This window comes from Neltuma alba, unplaced genomic scaffold (genome assembly GCF_004799145.2).
Source record: "Neltuma alba isolate B1F8T4 unplaced genomic scaffold, ASM479914v2 tig00010912_pilon, whole genome shotgun sequence".
Taxonomy (NCBI): domain Eukaryota; kingdom Viridiplantae; phylum Streptophyta; class Magnoliopsida; order Fabales; family Fabaceae; genus Neltuma; species Neltuma alba.
This window is the reverse complement of record NW_021635690.1, coordinates 197,373-218,562: the sequence shown is the minus strand read 5'-3', so window position 1 is coordinate 218,562 and position 21,190 is coordinate 197,373. Positions and strand designations below refer to the sequence as shown.

The 21,190-nt window shown below is 36.2% G+C and overlaps 1 protein-coding gene across 1 annotated transcript in view; it reads right to left on the bottom strand.

Annotated features, from left to right (window-relative positions):
- The window catches only part of LOC114759885 (VPS35 endosomal protein sorting factor-like), a 48,068-nt gene that overhangs the window by 14,807 nt on the left and 12,071 nt on the right, over nt 1–21,190 (bottom strand). Inside the window, exons 4-14 of the mRNA XM_028949111.1 lie at nt 20,964–20,994; nt 20,608–20,789; nt 18,139–18,298; nt 16,508–16,604; nt 15,607–15,776; nt 13,245–13,402; nt 12,875–13,060; nt 12,695–12,784; nt 11,897–11,977; nt 11,056–11,196; nt 10,856–10,938 (exon numbers count right to left, since the gene is read on the bottom strand). Of these exons, the coding sequence (XP_028804944.1) occupies nt 10,856–10,938; nt 11,056–11,196; nt 11,897–11,977; nt 12,695–12,784; nt 12,875–13,060; nt 13,245–13,402; nt 15,607–15,776; nt 16,508–16,604; nt 18,139–18,298; nt 20,608–20,789; nt 20,964–20,994 (1,379 nt within the window). The remainder of the gene's footprint in view (nt 1–10,855; nt 10,939–11,055; nt 11,197–11,896; nt 11,978–12,694; nt 12,785–12,874; nt 13,061–13,244; nt 13,403–15,606; nt 15,777–16,507; nt 16,605–18,138; nt 18,299–20,607; nt 20,790–20,963; nt 20,995–21,190) is intronic.

The window sequence follows — 21,190 nt, the reverse complement described above, 5'->3', positions numbered from 1 at the left end:
TGTTTTTGTCTACAATGAACATGGTAGGAAATTGGACCCTAGAGACATTATATGTATTGTTCTGGGCTACTCTTCAAACCAAAAGGGGTATAAATGCTATACTCCTCTTACAAATAAATTTTATATTACTATGAACACTAAGCTTGCAGGAAACATGCCACGTTACCCCAAATCATCCACTCAGGGGGAGAACTAGAAAAGTAACTGGATAATTTGTGATCATTCTAGCCAACAGACCACCTTCTTAAACAACCTAGACCTTACGGACCCTCAAAATCTTCCTGAGGAACCTATAGAACCAATAGACCATATGGAACCTTAAAATCGCCCAAGTATAGTGTTAAATGAGCGAGGCTACCGCACTCTCTTGGATGGAGGAGGTTAAAGAAGTTAGTTCATAAGACCAAGACTAGATTTAGCACTTGGAATATTGGGACGCTAAATGAGAAATCTATGGAAGTAGCAGGAGTTATGAGGGACAGAAGGATTAATATCTTGTGCCTCCAAAAAACCAAATGGACTGGAGAAGTTGCCAAGGAACTTGGAGAGTGTAAACTTTGGTACACAGGAAAGGTGAGGGCAAGGAATGAGGTTGGTATCATCGTTGATGGAACATGAAAAAAAAAACGTGATAGGGGTTAAAAGGTTTGAGAACAGAATAATATCTTTAAAAGTAATTGCTGGAAAGGATACTATCAATATCATTAGTGCCTATACACCTCAAGTTGGGGCAGAGGCACACCTTAAAGATAAGTTCTGGGAAGATATGGAGGAGTTGGTTCAAAGCCTACCACTCAAAGAAAAAAAATTTATCGGTGGGGATCTTAATGGACATGTCAGTGAGGAAGCAGGACAATTCAGCAGGGTTCATGGTAGTTTTGGTTTTGGAGGGCTTAATAGTAGAGGACAATCTATTCTCGACTTTTCTCTTGCATATAATCTCAAGATTGTCAACACTTGTTTTAAGAAGCGAAATGAGCATTTAATCACGTACAAAAATGGTGCCTCAAAATCACAGATTGATTTCTTTTTGGTTAAGAATCCAGAGAGAAGACTGTGTACTAATTGCAAAGTGATTCCGAGAAATGGGTGACTGCCCAACATAGAGTACTTATCCTTGATATACGCTTTAAGACTACCACACAAAAGTACTATCAAGTGGGAAAACCCAGGGTTAAGTGGTGACAGTTTAAGGTGAGAAGCAGGATTTATCCAAAAGGACCCTTTTGAAGGAAGGGATTTCGGAGTTGCAGGGAAATGCAAACATGATGAGAGAAGAGATAGCTACAAGGGTTCCTTTAGTAGCTAAAGCAATTTTAGGAGAATCCAAAGGTCCTGGTCAGAGAAATAAGGAGACTTGGTGGTGGGATAAGAGTGTGCAAGAGAAAGTCAGACAAAAAAGAGATTGTTTTAAGGCTATACATTCGTGCAATAGTGTAGAAAACTGGGAAAAGTATTCAGTTGGCTAAAAAAGAGATGAAGAGAGCAATGAGAGAAACACGTACTAAAGTTTATGAGGGGTTTTATCAAGTGTTAGGAACAAAGACAGGAGAAAGAAGTATTAACAAGATTGCGAAGCAAAAGGAGAGGAAAAAGAAAGATCTGGACCAAGTAAAGTGTATAAAGGATAAAGATGATAAAATGCTAGTTACTGATGGTGATATTAAGAATAGATGGGAGGCTTACTTTTACAAGCTGTTTAATGAGGGAAGCAATTATACGACTCAGGACTTACAGGACTTGGTAATTAACGAAGATGATCGGAATTTGACTTTTTACCACAGGATCCGTATCGGAGAGGTTAGGGCAGCTCTTAAGAAAATGGACAAAGGTGAAGCCATTGGGCCTAATGGTATCCCTATTGAAGTTTGGAAATATTTAGGCAATGAGGGTGAGATGTAGCTGACCAAGCTTTTTAATGAAATTTTACGCTCTAAGAATATGTCGGATGACTAGAGGAGAAGCATTTTAGTTCCTATTTACAAGAATAAAGGAGACATTCAAAACTATACAAGCTACAGAGGGATAAAACTTATGAGTCATACAATGAAGTTGTGGGAAAAAGTAATGGAATATAGGTTGAGGTTAGAGACTTCTATTTTGGAAAACCAATTTGGATTTATACCAGAAAGATCCACATTAGAAGCAATCTATTTACTAAAGGGGTTAATAAAAAGATATAGGAGTAAAAGAAGGGATTTACATATGGTTTTTATTGACCTGGAAAAGGCTTATGATCGCTTGCTAAGAGAAGTAATGTGGAAGACTTTGGAAAAGAAAGGTGTACGGGTTGTTTATATCAAAGCCATACAAGATATGTATGAGGGGGTAACTACCAGTGTAAGAACGTCTGGAGGTGAGACAAAGGACTTTCCTATTAAGATTGGCCTATATCAAGGATCTTCTTTGAGTCCATACTTGTTTAACATTGTTCTAGATGTTCTAACTAAACCTATTTAAGAAAGAATCCTTAAGTCCATGCTCTTCGTAGATGACATAGTTCTCATGGCGGAATCAAAAGAAGAGATTAACACTAGATTGGAGTTATGGAGAAGGACTTTGAAGTCGAAAAGTTTCCACTTGAGCAGGAGCAAAACAAAATATATGTATTGTAATTTTAGGAGGAGACAAGGCAATGGGGATTTGGAGGTGAAGATGGGGGATCAAATCATTCCTCAAGTATCAAAGTTTAAATACCTAGGATCCATTATACACGAGGATGGAAAAATTGATGGAGACGTTTCTTATAAAATACAAGCTAGCTGGTTAAAGTGGAGGAAAACTACCGGAGTTATTTGCGATAAGGTACCTGAGAAGCTTAAAGGAAAATTTTATCGAACTGCTATAAGACCAGCTATGTTGTATGGTAGTGAATGTTGGGCAATAAAGGAAAAACAAGAACACAAAGTCGGGGTAGCAGAAATAAGGATGTTGAGATTGACGTGTAGTCATACAAAAAAAGATAGGATTCGAAATGAAAATATCAAGGCAAGAGTCGATGTGACACCTATCCAAGAGAAAATGATTGAAAATCGCTTAAGATGGTTTGGACATGTGTAGAGAAGGCCATTGGAGGCCCCAATGAGAAGGGTAGATCAAGCAATATGGAGTTCCATAAAAAGGGATAGAGGAAGACCCAGAAAAAAAGCTTAATGAAGTCATTGAATGAGACCTCCTGGTCAACAACATATAAGGACTGGGTTATTGACAGAGCACGATAGCGTCGTGTGATTCATGTAGCCGACCACACCTAGTAGGATAAAGCTTGTTGCTGTTGTTGTTGTTGAACCTATAGAACCAACCAACATCTCCCAAAACAACCTTGAACAAACTACAAACAATACTGAAACTACGCCAACCAGATCTGTTATTCATGATACAAATCCCTTCGAACCTCTAAATTCTGTTCATGATCAGATTATGCCAGAAACTATGATAGAACAAACAATTAATGTTACAAGATAAGGAATTCTTATGATTCTGAATAGATTACTTTATTCGCATGATGTGAAACTCTTTAAATAGATACAAGTCCCTTACCTAGAGAGGTTATTAGGCCGATATTCTAGGGATCTAGCTGAGATACTAGGGATAGATGATATTTTGAATACTATCAACATAATAATCATAATCTTCCTAATAAAAAGAAATTAAACAGTGAGATAAGATCAGATCAAATTTGATTTTGAGATCTAGGGTTTTTAGGCCCAAGGCCCATTAGACTGAATCACCAATACTCCCCCCTAAGCTGGCAAGTAGATGTCCACCATGTCCAACTTGTCTCTGAATCTTACAAATTTAACCTGATCTAATGGTTTTGTAAGAACATCTGCTACTTGTGACCCAGAATTTACATGTGACAAGTCAATGATTTTGGATTCAATCTTTTCCTTTATAAAATGTCGATCAATGTCAACATTTTTTGTTCTATCATGATGAACTGGGTTATGAACCATTGAATTGCTGACATACTATCACACCATAGCTTAATTGGTGTGTCTACCTCTATCTTGAGTTCCCTTAGGACTCGTAGTATCCACATTCCTTCACACACTCCATTAGCCAATGCTCTCAGTTCTGCTTCTGCACTACTTCTAGAAACAACAGTCTGTTTTTCACTTCTCCATGTTATAAGGTTTCCCCAAACAGAGGTGAAATATCCCCCTGTTGATCTTCCGTCAACTCTGGTTCTTCCATGGTTAGCATCTATATATACTACCATGTTCCTTGACACTCCCTTTTTAAAAAATACTCCTCTTCCAGGTGTGATTTTTAGATACCGAAGGATAGTATAGATGGCCTCCATATGGTCTTCTTGTGGTTGTGATGAGAATTGACTAATAATTCCCACAGCATAGCTTATGTCTGGTCTGGTGTGTGATATATAAATAAGTTTCCTAACCAGACGTTTGTACCTTTCTGCATCAACAGGTACACCGTCTTTCTTGTACTCTAAGTTAACAAATGGATCCATAGGAGTAGGTGATGGCTTAGCTCCCAACATACCAGTTTTTTTGAGTAAATCCAATGTATATTTCCTTTCTGAGACTGAGATTCCTTCTTTTGATCTGGCAATCTCCATTCCAAAGAAATATCTTAGGCTCCCTAGGTCTTTAACCTCAAATGCGGTGGCCAAGGTCTTTTCCAATCTTGCTATTTCTTCAGTATTATTCCCTATTATCACAATATCATCAACATATACTATTAAAATTAATACCTTTCCTTGTGAATGTTTAACAAGCAGTGTGTGATCTGACTAACACTGTATGTAACCAGATTCCTTCACCACCCTTGTGAACCTTTTAAACCATGCCTTCGGGGATTGTTTAAGGCCGTAAAGAGATTTATACAACCTGTATGCCTTTTTTTGTACTTTCGTGTTCAAGAAGCCCTTCTGGTATTCTCATATACACTTCTCCTTCAAGGTTTGCATTTAGGAAGGCCTTTTTGACGTCTAATTGATAGAGTGGCCAATCAAGATTGACAGTTAAGGATAGCAAAATCCTTATGGTATTTAACTTTGCTACTAGTGCAAATGTTTCTTGGTAATCAATTCCTTCAGTTTGAGCAAAACCTTTTGCTACCAGTCGTGCCTTGAACTTACTTACAGAGCCATCAGGACTGTGTTTGGTAGTAAAGACCCATTTGCATTCCACACCTTTCTTTCCCTGAGGAAGAGTTACTACTTCCCAAGTTTGATTTTTGTTGAGAGCTTGTAGTTCTTCACTAATAGCTACCTTCCATCTAGGATCCTTGAGAGCTTCATTGAAGCTTGAATGTGTTTGATCCTTGTCAACCTTAGACACAAAGCTTTTCATGCACGGAGATAACTTGTCATAGGAAACAAAATGACTGATTGGATGTAAAGTGTACTGTCTTACCCTCTTTCTTAGAGTAATTGGCCACCCAAGATCATCAAGGTCTGAAATTTGGGTTGACGCTTGACTTGGCCCAGAACTAGGAGGATCCCCACTGTTTGGACTATGTTCTTCCTCGAGCTGATCAGTGTCCCCATCAGATTCGTCTATTTCCATTCCCTGTAGTGTATCGTTAGGCACTATAGGAAAAATAGGGATACTGTGACTGGATTCGGGAGGAGAGGAAATATTGGCTGGCACAGTTTCTGGGATGTCAAGTGCTAGTACTAGAGTTTCAGGGTCTGTTTCGGGTTTTGGAATTCCAGGGTCTGTTTTTGGTTCTAGAATGTTAGGTATGGTAGGTGTGGAAGTCTGTGGTGGGGTTGCATTCAAGGTAGATGTTTTGTCACTATAGTGGAACTTCTGTTCGCTTCTAAAGCTCTCCCCCTGAATGGGGGAACTAGGATAGTAGGCTTGGTTTTCAACAAACTTATCCATTGTAACAAAAAATTTCGATAGAATTGGTGAATAGCACCTGTACCCTTTTTGGGTGGAGGAGTAGCCTAGAAAGATGCATTTGAGAGCTTTAGGATCAAGTTTGCCCCCTTGCCTATGGTAAATATACACAGTACACCCAAAAACCTGAAAGGGAAGATCATATGTTAGTGAATTTGCAGGGTAGGATTTGGTGAGAAGACTAATTTGGGTTTGAAAGTTTAGAGTTTTGGAAGGTAGTCTATGATCAAGTGTACGGCAATAAGAATAACTTCTCCCTAATATTGCTTAGGAACATTATGGGTGATCATGAATGAACGGGTAACTTCTAGCATGTGTCTATTTTTCCGCTCAGCAGTCCCATTTTGTTGAAGTGTGTCAACACAATTGGTTTGGTAAACTATCCCATGGTTGCCAAGGCATTGTTGAAATGTATGGCTCATGTATCCGTGGCTATTGTCACCGTGGAGGGTGAGGATTTGGGTTTGAAATTGGGTGGAAATCATTCTATGGAATTTTATGAAAATTTCAGGTAGGTCAGATTTGTCTTTCATGAGAAATACCTAGGTTAGGTGTGTGTGATCATCGATGAAACTAACAAACCATTTAGCATGAGTGAGGGAAGGAATCCGAGATGGTCTCCAAATGTCACTATGAATTAGATTAAATGGTTTTGAGTATTCATGTGAGTGTGGTTTGTAGGTGGCTTTAGTTTGTTTTGAAAATTGGCACACCTTGCAGGTAAGAAAGAGATCACTCTTATTCAAAAGATGTGGAAACATTTTTGACATGTATCGGAAATCAGGATGCCTAGCCTATAGTGCAATAACAACACTTCTTTATTCTTTGAAGTAGCAGAAAAAACAGAAGGTAACTTCACATGATTTGCCCTGGATTGATGATGCTCTTGAACTTCCAAACAGTAGAGGTCTTCAAGGATCTCAGCTGTGCCAATTGTCTTCCCTTTCTTCGGGTCCTGAAAAACACATTTAACCGCAGAGAAGTGAATATCACAATTTTGATTTTGGGTCATAGTTATAACAGACAATAAACTGCATTTTAAGCCAGGTGTATAGAAGACATTATGTAACACTATCTCAGGAGTTATAAAGGCTGTGCCGAGGCCTTCAACTCTCAAGGCTTTACCATTAGCTACTTTTACTAGGATATTCATAGGGCATGGTCTTATGTTAGTCACGAGTTCTTTGTTTCCGGTCATATGGTTGGTTGCCCTTAAATCCACAATCCATAGTCTTGAGTGATGTCTATCAATTTTTAGCACTAATATGGTTTTACTTGTATGAACAATATAACCAACTACAACAGTTGTCTCTTGTGAGTTATGTTTCTCTAAGAATCTACGAAACAGATCTAGTTCTTCCTTACTGAATTCTAGCTCATTATTGTTCTCAATAGTGCTGGAATACCCTCAACCATCCTGTCTCCCTTTTTTCAGAGGGTTGCCATGTAATTTCCAACAAGTCTCCATAGTATGCCCTTTTTCCCTACAATGGTCACACCACTTATTTTGTGTCCTTGAGTCATCTTGAACTGCCCCTTTTGATGCAAATGCATTTGGTTGATCAAGTTCAATCTTTGACTCTGGGTAGTAAGTTTCTTTCTGCTTTCTTCATTTCTCACGATGAAAAATACTTCCCTTCGGGGTGGTAGGGAGTCAAGACCCATTATTCTGCCTCGTACTTCTTCAAAGCAGGCATCCAGTCCAAGCAAGAACTTAAAAACCCTTTTTTCTTCCTTTATTTTTGTGTAGAGTGCAGCATCACCAGCACACTTCTAGTCATAGGTCTCATACATATCCAATTGCTGCTACTGAACCACTAAATCAATGTAGTATTGGATCACAGAAAGATTACCTTTCTTGAAATCATGAAGGAATCTTTCTATTTCCAAAATAGCTACTTTGTTTTTGAGTCTAGCGAACATATCTCTGGCTGCATCCCACACCTCTTTAGCGATCTGGAATTGATCAACCAAGCTTGCACCATGGAATTTTCAACTTCCCACATAGGGTATTTTTTGTTGTCTTGAGCTGGTTTCTGAATCCCTCCGATCAAATATTCATATTTTCCTTTGCCCATAATGTATAGGCGTATGCTAGAGGACCATTGCATGTAGTTCTCTCCATTGAGTCGATGAATAGTGATAGAGGCCAGATTGGACTCAATCAAATTTTGATGACTGGTGGAGCCAGTTGCTACTGCGTTCAGACCTGATGGGTTAGTTCTTGGAACCCTAGGGTTGGTTGGCCCCTCATTGTTGAATCCAATACCGGATATGATCATCTCTGCTTTGATACCATGAGGAATTCTTATGATTCTGAATAGATTACTTTATTCGAATAATGTGAAACTCTTTAAATAGATACAGGTCCCTTACCTAGAGAGGTTATTAGGCCGATATTCCAAGGATCTGGTCGAGATACTAGGGATAGATAATATTCTGAATACAATCAACATAATAATCATAATCTTCCTAATAAACAGAAATTAAACAGCAAGATAAGATATGATCAAATCTGATTTTGAGATCTAGGGTTTTTAGGCCCAAGGCCCATTAGACTGAATTGCCAACACAGAACAACAAAACAGTGAAGAAAGACCCATTACTAAGCCCACACAGCACCGTGACTCAACTACTGAACAAAGTCTTGAAGACCTCCATTGGCCTATTGCTCTAAGGAAAGGAAAGAGAAGCTGCACTCAATGCCCCATCAGTAAGTATACGTCTTATAGTAAGCTTTCTCCTCACCTTAAAACTTTTGTGGCCAATGTAGAAAGTGTGAAAATTCCTAAAAGCCTCAATGAGGCCATCTCAGACTCTAATTGGAAGCAAGCCATTGAGGAAGAACTAAGAGCCTTACATAAAAATGGACCTTGGAAAATTATAACATTGCCAAAAGGTAAATCGATGATAAGTAGCAATTGGTTATTCACTGTGAAATATAATCCTGATGAAAGTATAAACAAATATAAGGCAAGCTTAATAGCTAGGGGATTTACTCAAACCTATGGAATAGATTACCAAAAAACCTTTGCACCTGTAGCAAAAATTAATACTGTAAATGTTCTCTTATCGTAAATTTAGTTGGCCATTACACCAACTTGATATTAAAAATTCTTTTCTTAACGATGATTTAGAGGAAGAGGTTTATATGACAATTCCCCAAGGGATGAGAAACAAAAAAACAGTTGGGAAAGTTTATAAATCTTCATATTTATTAAACACTGTGGTGACAAACTAACTGCACTCATTGTATATGTTGATGATATAGTTTTGACATGTAATGATGAGAATGAAATTGCAAAACTAAAAGAAAGTCTAGCAACCAAATTTGAGATTAAGGACCTTGGTCAGTTAAGGTATTTCCTTGGCATGAAAGTGGCTTGGACAAAAAAAGGGATAAGTGTATCTCAACAAAAATATACACTAGATCTCCTAGAGAAATAGGGATGTTGGGTGCACAACATGCTAACATGCCTATGGAGCTAAATCAAAAGCTAACAATCAAGCCAAACGGAAAAGCAGTAAACAAGGTGAGATATCAAAGGCAGGGAAATTCATCTATTTATCCCATGCAAGGCCTGATATTTACTACCCTGTTAGTGTGGTTAGTCAGTTCTCAAGTAACCCTCAAAAGGAACACATCACAACAGTCTACAGAATCCTAAGATACCTAAAGAAAACACCAGGACAAGGGCTGTTTTTTGCAAAAGGAGATTCCAGAAAAGTTGAGCTCTTTACAGATGCTGACTGGGCAAGTTCGAAAAAGGATAGACAGTCTACTACTAGCTATTGCTCGTATGTATGGGGAAACCTAGTCCCTTGGAGGAGCAAAAAGCAACTCGTTGTTTCAAGAAGTTCAGCAGAATCAAAATATAAGGCCTTAGCCCTAGGCATTTGCGAAGGAAGATGGCTAGTAAGACTTCTTAAGGAATTAAGAATTGAGGACACACACCGATAAAGGTTTGGCGTGATAACATCTCCGCAATAAAAATTACCAATAATCCCATACATCATGATCGTACAAAACATATGGAGATAGATTGCCATTTCATTAAGGAAAAGATTGACAACAAGATAATTGACCTTGCCCACATAACCACAAGAAATCAAATTGTAGGTGTGAAGACAAAGTCCCTAACTCGAGATGTTTGAAGGCCTTAAAAACAAGTTGGGAATGATTAATATCTATCCACCAGCTTGAGGGGGAGTGTGGGAATGGGCTGGCTGCCAAAAGCCCACTAATAGTTTTAACCCAATCTCCTAGAATCTCCTAGCATTAAATAGGTGTATCTCTTGTAACGGTTAGATTCTGACAAAATCTAACCATTATCATTATTTCCTTATCTTTAGGAGGAATTTAGGGGATGTGATCATATTTACATTAATTAGGTTTATTCCTTTTACGCTATATATTATGTAAACCCTCATTCAGTAAATAGTACAGCGTACTATTCAGAAAATTACATTGAGAATTGAGGTTGAAAGTCGTAATCAAATGGAGTTGATTTGTGACAGCTAAGAAGTGATGAATATTGCTTCCGATCTAGTTTTTTGTGAGCACCAAGCATTTTAAGTTGATTGTTACTTTACAAGACAAAAGACTCAATTTGAGTAATTTTTATGGACAAGTGTTATGAACTATCTCTATCATTCCTGCCTCTTATTTTAGAGGTACACCACAGGTCACTATGAATGAGGTGGAAGGATTATGAGGGTTCGTATGTATTCCTAGGATATTTTGCTTTGGTATATTTGGTAAGTTTGCAAATATGTGCGTGTGCGTGTGCGTGTACGTGTGCGTGTGTGTGTGTGTGTTAGAACCTTATTTTCATTCCTATATCTACATTGAACAAAGATAGCACAATGCAAGACGGTATCAGTGCCAATGAGGTGACCACATCTGAAAGGACCTAGAAAATCAGAACATTTACAAGAAGATAAATTAGGAATAAGAACATAGATTTCAGGACAAAAGGTACCTCGTTGCCATATCAAGCATGTGCATAAAGACAACATTCCGTGTGTTTCCGTGCGTTATATCTAAGATTTTAGGAAAGTGATTCTATAAAAGAACAATAACGAAATCAATCACCTTTTAGGATTTATTTGTTGTATGAAAAAGTAAAGAAAATAGACCAATAAATAGATGATGGAAAATATCCAATACTATAGGAAATACCAGCAAAAATACATCTTCCAGGCATTTGAAATGAGAAAGAAGCTTCACCAATAGAGACTGCAGGCTTAGCATTTCATCTTCCATAACCCCTTTATATGCACGTCTTGATATGCCTTCTAAAATGGTCTCCAGAAGATTATCCTGGCATAAAGGACCGAATTTAGGGGAAAACAAAAGAGTTTGTTGAAAATCAACTCTGATCTCATTTATGACTAGAAATTCAAGTATGACTTCTCTCATTCAAGGTCTAATTAAAATGTATCTTCTGTGAAGCAGGTGATTTATTTTTTCAGGAAAAAAAAAAAGGAAAGAATGAATGAATGAAAGCGTTGGAAATGGGCTTATGTCTGGCTGGGCTGATGGCTAAATAACCCTAATTTATCCTTTAAAGCTCTATAATTAATACTGTTATCTGTTTACTATTCCTAGAACCCAAGAATCATTATATTCTATTATTCTCACATTACTTGAGAGAACTGTGCGATTCCGTTTATGATATCTCTACCCCTCTGCATGTCCGAGTTCTTCTGCTGTTTATAAAATAAGGTATTTTCACAAAGCCCAACCGCTTTCAGAAAGAAAAACCAGTAATTTCCTTTGACCAGACTTATGTCCAGATCTCCTGTATTCATTTACGATTGCTTAATTCAAACTTATAATTCAACTCTGACGTCATTTATGATTTCTCAATTCATGGGATCCACCAACAGACTTCTTCCCTGAGATCTTTTGCATATATGTTGCTTCTTTCATTCTGAAGAAATATAAAAGGAAAAAAAATTCTCCAATTTTCTTGATGGCATTAGTAGGTATTGGATTGCGGCTAGTCATTCAAACTTACCATTCCATTCTGAAGAATAAGATCTGCATAGGCATCTACAACCTTCAGGTACTGATGTAAGCTATCATACTGCTCAACAACCTGCTGTCACCATTAAAACAGGAGAGACATGGATATGAAGAAATAGGTTGACTACACAAATTTTGTTGAGGACCTAACTATCATTGAATCAATCTTTGGGATCTAATCGTCATTCTCCGTTTCAGCAATAAATGCTCTTTACTATAAATAGACAAATAATTTTGCTATCACTAGATCAAATCACATATTGACTTAGAAGTATCTATCAAGCTCCGCTTTGACGAGACAGCCGTAAATATATCACACAATCTAGCAACGGAGGATATTTGCTGATGTGAAATCATAATTAGTATCATGGAGATGAGATCACACCAAATTCACATGGTATCTCCCTAAATCAGACCCATTTATTAAGATTTAGTGTTTTCATACTTCCATGTGAGATTGGGATTATTTTATATAATTATTTCTTCTCACATGTAAACTTGTGGATTTATCACAAGATTATATCCATTTAGATAGAAGTTGATAAGTTTGTGTTGGAAGTCACAAGCGCTATTCTCTTTATTTATTTGCTTTATTTTAGCTTGCTTTCCAGGCTCTGCCCTTTTATCTGTTTCTTTTTTTTTTTTTTTTTTTTTTTTGAGTTATTCGGAATGCATGGAAGGGGATTATTAGCTTTAGTTCCACAAAGGGCCCAAGAAGATAAAATAATATTCAAAGAAAGTGACAGCCTAACTCTTAAATGATGAAGATACAACAGAAATGCACAAATACCTGAATGACTTTATCAAGCACAGCTTTGGCGATGTCACATGGGCATCTCCTTTCATTCAGCCTAAATCCAAGCAATCTGTAATTCATATGCTGCATAAAACCAAAGGACCAGAAAAAACAACAAATTCAAAGAAATGAAGTAGCATTTCAGCTAGAATACACCTTGCAAATGCATTATACCTGATCATAGGATTTATCCTCGCTACACTCAATGAGATGAAGGATTTCTATAGTATTTGAGAAAATTACTTCAATTGGGAGTTCCTTCAATAAATGATGAAGAACAACTGAAACATAAGTGACATTGCTAGAAGACTGTTGATTCTTCCTCAACCCAAGCTCAGGGAGAACATCATTTATTTGCATCTTCAAGACAGAAATATGATATCACAACAATATAGAGGAGAAAATGAGGATAGTCATACAAAATCAATGCCCGCATGTTTTTCTTCATTTCTTTTTGCTGAATAAAGTATAGATTTTAGTTCAATTGCTATTGTAATAATGAAAACCTTAACCAAATTCTTCTTGCCACAGGAATCATTATTACCTGAGACATCCCCTTAAATATGCAATTCATAACATACTCAATGGTTGGTTCCATCAGACTGACAAACAATTTTCTTTTGTCTCCATAAATGCTTCCATTTGGGGATAAGATTCGGATCAAGATAACTCTGAGGTCATTAAGACATGTAACAAGATATCCTGTTCAACAATTGAAAATGTACGTGTTAGACAGAATTCCAGAGTCGATGCAGCATGATGTACATATAAAAATGCACAAACACAAGTGAAGGTCTGAAGAAATGCCATAGACTCACAGGGTGCGTGCAGGTTGTCACATCTTGAATCAATTGAAGAATTTAATATTAATTCCTATTACATAATTCCTATTACATTTCAAACTTATAATGATGGTCGCCCATGTGTAATTTGTATTAAAAATACAGATTTTTCACTTTCAAACAATTTCTTCTGACAGTTTCACCATCTAGACTCCATCTTGTAAGAGTAGCCCTCCAAAGGAGTTTTCTTTCAAGCTGGGGCGAAAATGATGGGAATCTTTTTATTAATTTCTTATCTGATTTCCTTCATTTCCTTTATTAGGCATCATTTTATTTCAAGTTATTGTGTTTGGGTTTCCTATTAATAGGCGTAAGTTATCCCCTTTTTTAGACATTGATGGTTTGAAATTCAGACCAACCATTTTCCATTGCTCCTCCTCCCAGCATCTATGCTTCTCTATGTTCTTTTCTCCCCTTTTCTTTGCTGCTCTAAATCACATCTATTCCCCAATTTTAATAGACTATGGAATCTCAAAGTAACTTGAGATAAAAGGCCCATTTGTTTGAGCGTATTTCATGAAAAAATCATTTTCTTTAGAAATATCACTTTTAAAGAAAATGAATAAAGGCTGTTAGAGTTATTTGTGATTGGGAAAAAACCTAATATGTTTAAAGGACAGTTTTATCAAACCACTATAAGACTGACAATGCTATATGGTAGTAAATGTTGGTTTTTAAAATGACAATATGAACATAAAGTTAGGGCAAAAATGCATATTTGGTCCTTTTAACTTCACAAAATGATCATTTTGGTCCTTCATTTTATAAGGTGTTTTCTCAGTCCTCTAACCCTAACACCATCAGTTTCATTAACAAAAAAAATGCTATCATTAAAATTTTAAACATTGACGAAATTTTCTCAAATTCTAACGTAGTCAGACTAATTTTTAAATATAACAATGATTGGTACAAAAAATTTCTCATTTAAGATTAAATGTGTTAGGGTTAAAAGACTGAAAAGATACTTTAAAGATGCCAAACTGAGATCTTGTATAAAGTTAGAGGATTAAATGTACACTTTTGCCTAAAGTTAGAGCAGCAAAGATGACGACGTTGAGATCATGCAAGGAAACATAAGATTCATAATGATTATATATAATAAAGAGTTGGCATGGCACACAAATAAAGCCATTGAAAATACTAGTGAGCAGGGTTGAACTGACAGTTTTGAGTTATGCGAAGAAAGGTAGAGAAAGACCAAAAGAAAGACTCATATATTGAACTAAACCTTTTGGTGAACAATACATTAAAGATTTGGTTGTTAATAGAACACAGCAATATTGTGCGATCCGCATAGCTAACCCCACCTAGTAGGATAAGGTTTCTTACTGTTGTTGATTTCAAGAAGCTACATTATGTAGCTTTTGAGAATAATTAGACATGGTAGATAAGAGCGAATGTTCATAAACATACAGAAATACAAAATATCATAAAATTCAAAAATCAATTAATAATAAATTATTTTTATAGAATGGAGATATGAGAAGATATCATAAAGTTTGAAAATACTAAATAATATCTATTTTTTATTATTGTAATCAAATGCAAAACAAGTTATGCTTTTTATAAAATCTTTACACCATTAACTACTTTGAATAAAATCTCTAAAACAATATGAAAACCATTTGATTTTTAAGCTTAAACAAATGGCCTCTAATCCTATCGAAATTCAACTCATTAATATATTTACTCACCTTTATTGTCTAATCTATGACAAGAAGCAGGGATTCTGATTGAAATTAAGTATCACTTAATAATTAAAGCACAAATTTATTATTTCAAATTCTATCCCTAATTATTGTTCACTGAATATTGAGGAGTTTCATTTCCTCCTATATTATTGTATTGTATATAGAGAGTATGATTCCGGTTGTGAGTATTATAATAAATAAGAAATTTATCTTCAAACATTCTCTTTACAGCTTCATGTGAGCGCATGCGTGTGCGCGCGTGCTCTCACACCATTCTCTTTGTACCTCATATTACCCAAAAAAAGGGTCCAACTGTTTCTCAAGACGCAAATATTTTATAAATCTTAAGCTTAAATTGATGTTATAGTTATACCTATATCATGCGAAGGCAACTTCTGGGCACAGTGAGCCATATATAGATGACAGTAAGCAAATGCCACTGGATCTCCTAACCCTCTGGTCATCATTACCAAGCGCTTCAGACTGTCCAGAGGCTCATCAAGAAGAAAACGCCAGCAAGGTAATATTGCCAGCTCCAAGTAACTACAGTACAATTCCAGGGAAAGAGTCATCATAAATCCCCATCAGAGGGATGTAACTTTATGGACTATTAACATTTCTAACCCAAAAAAAAAAAAAAAAAAACCGTTACTTATATGAAAGAGTCTCTTGGAAATAGCCTTAACACAAAATATTTATGGAGTAATAGCCAGAAAAAAAAAGTTTGAATATTCTACTGTATTAGCACTGCTTAAAGGATTCCCAAATGAATTGAGAGCTAATAATAAATAAAGATAATTACACTATAATACTATAAATATATGCCAATGAATAACATTGTCACGCCAGTAACAAAAATCATTGCAACTTGCACAAGGCACTTACTCAGCATCCAGATTCGAGAAAAATTATTCCACATACATTGAGCCTCCATGGGTCCAATTTACAATTTATAATTGAAAGAACTATCTCCTAAGGGATTATGACGTTTTGTATTTTTAAGTGATCGCAATTATGACGTTCAGTATCACATGAGTGCAGCATAGAAGCATGGCTATTAATAAGACTACAGTGCATTTAGTTGATGATTATGTAACTCCGTAGGTTTATAGTTTTCCCAGGAACAGCAGTCTCTTGTATGTAAATTAAAGATTTACAGCAGAGAAAGTGATTGCTATCTGAAATAGAGGTCAGATAATTTCAAACATATGGATAAAGTCAAAGAATATAGAATAGTAAATAAGTTAAATACTTCAGGAAGGATCAGGAATTACATGCGTGGAAGAAGCTCTCGCACAGCACCAATTTTGCTAAACCAGTTATTGCAAGTTTCTTTAGCATCAGAGCAAATATCAACTGCTTTAAAGTTTTCTGAGAGAAATATAATAAAGACTCAGGACAAAGATATCAGTTAATTTGTGGCCTCTAATCAACTTAATATCAGGCATAAGTTCTATAATTCATTAGGCCTGGGAAAAATAACACAATAGAAAAGATCAGAAATAAATACTAACTTCATTACTTTGCTGGAAAATTACATTCAATAGACAATCGTACTGGATGTGGCATTGATATTGCTAAATGACAATCCACCAGGAAAACATTAGAGCCATGAAACATGCAACAACTAGTATATGGAATATAAGCATCAATAGTTCACACCTAAATTTTTTTGATTTTATAGAAATTTTAGGGGTTTTTATCAAATTTAAACCACACAACAAACATGTTTCAATTGAGTTTAACTCACTTCAGTTTGATTATATTTATTTTTGAGTAATAATAATAACTTATAAACTATAAAATAATTGTAACACATAATGACCAATAAATAATCAGTGATAAAGCTTATTAGCAATATCTGTGGGAACCAATATATTAGGAGTAGTATGCCTTTATTAATTTCCTCTTATTTCATAGTCTTTATTGTGTAAATGGTCGGAGCTAGGATTCAATACTCTCTTCCCTGATATCTAGCCTAGGTTGCGTCACAGTGATTAATGTATATTGTGTATATATTGTATCCTCTTCACATCAATGAGATGTGAATTCGGATCTCCACTCACATGGTATCAGAGCATGAGGGAGGGACCCAAAGTTCAGAATCAGACTCAGACTTTGCTTCTGACATGGAGTTGCAGCAACCGCCATCTGATGTTACAGACCCAAAAATGAACTCCTTGTCTGGTGAGTCTTCGTGAGTCTTCGTTGTCTAATTCATGCAACACTGCGATGTCCTCTACAACTTCCATGACTAAAGGTTCCTCTGCCATCATTGCCCCAGAAAAGCTTGTGGGAGACAACTGTCATGAATGGGCTCAATCCATTAAAGGATTATTGATTCATACTTTAAGAGGATTACTTATGAAGTTGGACAATGATGACAACTGTGATGTGATCAAACCGAGGTGAGTGGTGAAGAAGATAAGAAGGATAGGAGAAGGCAAGAGAAAGGGATATAGACAGAGAGAGGAAAGAACAAGAAAGAAGAGAGAGAATGAGAGGAGAGAATTTCTGAATAATGCTCTGGAAATCACATTCACTTCAAAACTGTCTCTAATTACAATTTTAATCCCTTACATAGGTGTTATTCCCAACCCACATCTAACGGCTACTATATAATTAACTATAACTAACTAGTCTTCTATTATTAATACATCACAAACTTGAGAGGGATTGTAGAAATCCCAAATTTTTAAAGATTGTAGATTGATGGGCGCTGAGCTGTTTTTCAGTTTTGATTCTATTAGAAAGGTAATCCGGTTATTATTATTAAGGAGAGATCTTTGGGACTGCTTGAAGTAATTTTTTTAGTTCTTATGTTGTATATATGCAAGAGAATGATTCAGCCTCGTAAATCAGAAAAACAATTTGCAAAACAATGAAATATAAATCGATAGAACACCTGGTAAGCTACCAAGTAAGGTTCCATCTGCGGAAAACTTAGCCTTCTGTTTTATCCTTTGCCAGACCAGATCTCCAAGCATGTCCATGATATCAGTGACAAGGACAAAGAGTGTAGGATAAAACTGCAAAATTGATGTATCCACTAGAAGTTTAGCGACCTGCAGAAAACACAATAAATTTCAGACAAACAAATAATTTAACACTAACATATCATTTCCCATGATCTGATTTAATATGCTAATTTCTCTCATGCATTAACCTATACTATTACTTGGCATTAGTGTTTACCAAGGAATAAATTAAAGGGTTAGTATAATTTTTAACGCCTAAAATTTGAGCTTATTTTGGTTTGGTCTCTCAAATTTCAAACCGGTGGTTTTAGTCCCTAGAATTTAGTCTGTCTTAAAACAATCACTGGAGGTGTAACGGTGTTAAAATTTGCTAAAGTGTCATAAACGGCATTAAAATGGTGATGTGGATTCACCAAATAGCACATAGCTGGATCTTATTTGAATAACAAAAGAAAAAAAGAACAAGTCCTTAAAAAATAGTTGTTTAGCCCTTCCTTTTTTCCTACCTATTTGTTTGAGGAATTGTTCACTATGCTGTATTTTGAAAACTCATCCCCCTCTGTATAATCATTCTTTGCATTGCATTTTGACGATCTAATCTTTTTTTGCCCCTATTACCCATGCAAGATCAAGCCATGTGCCCAAGACTTTAACACTGTTTACGACACTTCAACAAATTTTAATAGCATTACACCTCTAAAGACTGACGTTTTAAGACAGACTAAAACCATGGGGTTGAAATTTGAGGGACCAAAACCAAAATGGGCCCAAGTTTCACAGACCAAAAATTATATTAACCCTAAATTAAAACAAAACTAGTATTTTGATTTTTGGGATCTCATTAGTAGTCACTAAAGAACTCATCCGTGCGAGTTGGTACATGAGAACAAGTACATAACAAGAACATGAAAGTATTGAAGGATTTCAAGATGTTTTTTTGAGGAACCAAAGTACATTCCACCATCAAGGAACTTTGATCATCAAATGTCCACTCCTTTATGAACATTTGTTGCCAATGTCATCCTGAGCAAATAGCCAAGAATGTTCATCAAGCACTCCAGTGCATGGGAAGATGCAGTTCATGAGGAGATGGAAGCCTTAAAGAAGAATGATACTTCATAAATTATAGAGTTACCCAAGGGGAAGTCTACAGTTGGGTGCAAATGAGTTCTCACCATCAAGTATAACCTAAATGAAAGTTTCAACAAATATAAAACCAAGTTGGTTGCTAAAGCTTTTATTCAAACCTATGGCATTGATTTCTCGGAGGCCTTTGCTTCAGTGGCCAATTTTGTTGCCATTAAGGTACTTATCTCGCTTTCTTGTAATCTTGATTGGCCTCTTTATCAGTTGGATGTGAAAAATGCCCTCCTAAATGGTAAATTGGAGAAAGTTTATATGGAGATACCTCCTAATTTTGAATCCAAGTAGCTTCAGACAAAGTGTTTAGACTAAACGGACTATTGTGTGGCCTGAAGCAATCACCTTGTGATTGGTTTTGCAGATTTATTATTGTGATTAAAAGGAATAGTTTTATTTAGTGCTGAACAGATGACACATTGTTGGCGAAGCATGCTTTAAATGGGAAACTAAAAGGTTTTGAAAGTTTATGTGGACAATATAGTGATCACAGGTGATGATAGAGAAGGAATTCACAGCTTAAAGAAGCTCTTAGCCTCAAAATTTGAAGTAAAGGATCTAAGGAGTCTGAGATGCTTCCCAGGAATGGAGGTTGCTTGAAATAAGGAAGGTATTTCAATCTTCCAAAGAAAATGTACTCTGAATTTGCTGGAATGTGGAGGAAAAAGGAATGTTGGGCTGCAAACCAGCAATGTGAATCACAAACTTGGTCTTGAAAAGGAAAGCCCTTCAGTGGACAGAAGTATGTACGAACCCTTAGTCGGAAAACTTAAATATCTCACACTAGAATAGACGTTTCATCCCCAGTTAGTGTGGAGAGTTGTTTCATTTCAACGTGCTGATGCCCTTATCTTCATGGGCTTTGCGGTGCAAACCTAACCCACTAAGGGCTTTCCTATTTTTCAGTGTCTACTGCAGATTATAAAGGTTTTTTTAATTAATTTTTTTTCCTTTTACTTATAATATTATAGGGTAGAGTCTGTTCTGGTCTTTTCTGAATTAAATAAATTTATTTGTCCCAAGATTACTGAGCTATAGAAGGCAGGCATGTTGCCTTCATTCTATAAGTTTGCCGGCTGGCAGAATAAAAGACACTGCACTGGGCAGAACAGAGGTTCAGGAGAAATGCTTCACAGTAAAGGGGGCAAAAAGAAAAAACTACTAATAAAGAACCATCTCTTCAAAACAATGAAGGTTAGAGATCACTTACATAACAATGTAGTAAGAAAAAATAACTAAATGAATTCAAAACTCACTTTTACAGATAACTTTAAGGATGTTATACGATCATCAACAAGCCAAGAATGAGCAATTTCATCTTTGAGCTCATGCAGTCGGGAAACATATTCCTGCCAAGCAATCACCTTGACCTCATCATCTGCAAATTTCTGTGGATCATCTAGTTCCTCCATATGCATACTTGAGGATTTCTCAAGAGCTGAAAATTAGGGAGACGATCACAAGTGAACATTATAAGCTGTCCGTCCCATCAGATGTCAATGTAATGAGCACCAAGAGATGAAGGAATATTATGGTCAGTCATATGATTAGGATTTTGGGAAATCGAAAGAACAAAACAAAACGAAAGTCAATGAAAAAGATATCTGCATACATTTTCCGCTCCTCATCATAACCTCAGGAACCTGAAATTATTGGGAAACATTATTAGAAAATTATGACGAACAAAGGCCTAAAACATTCAGGGTAAAACATAGAAACAATAACACAAAGTATATAAAAGGTTCTTCAAGGCTACTTTAAAAGCCATTGTTGAAGGCTGAAGTTTTGGGGCCATGGGCCTAAAACAACCTAACCCAAATCAGCCTTTAGTTGAATTTA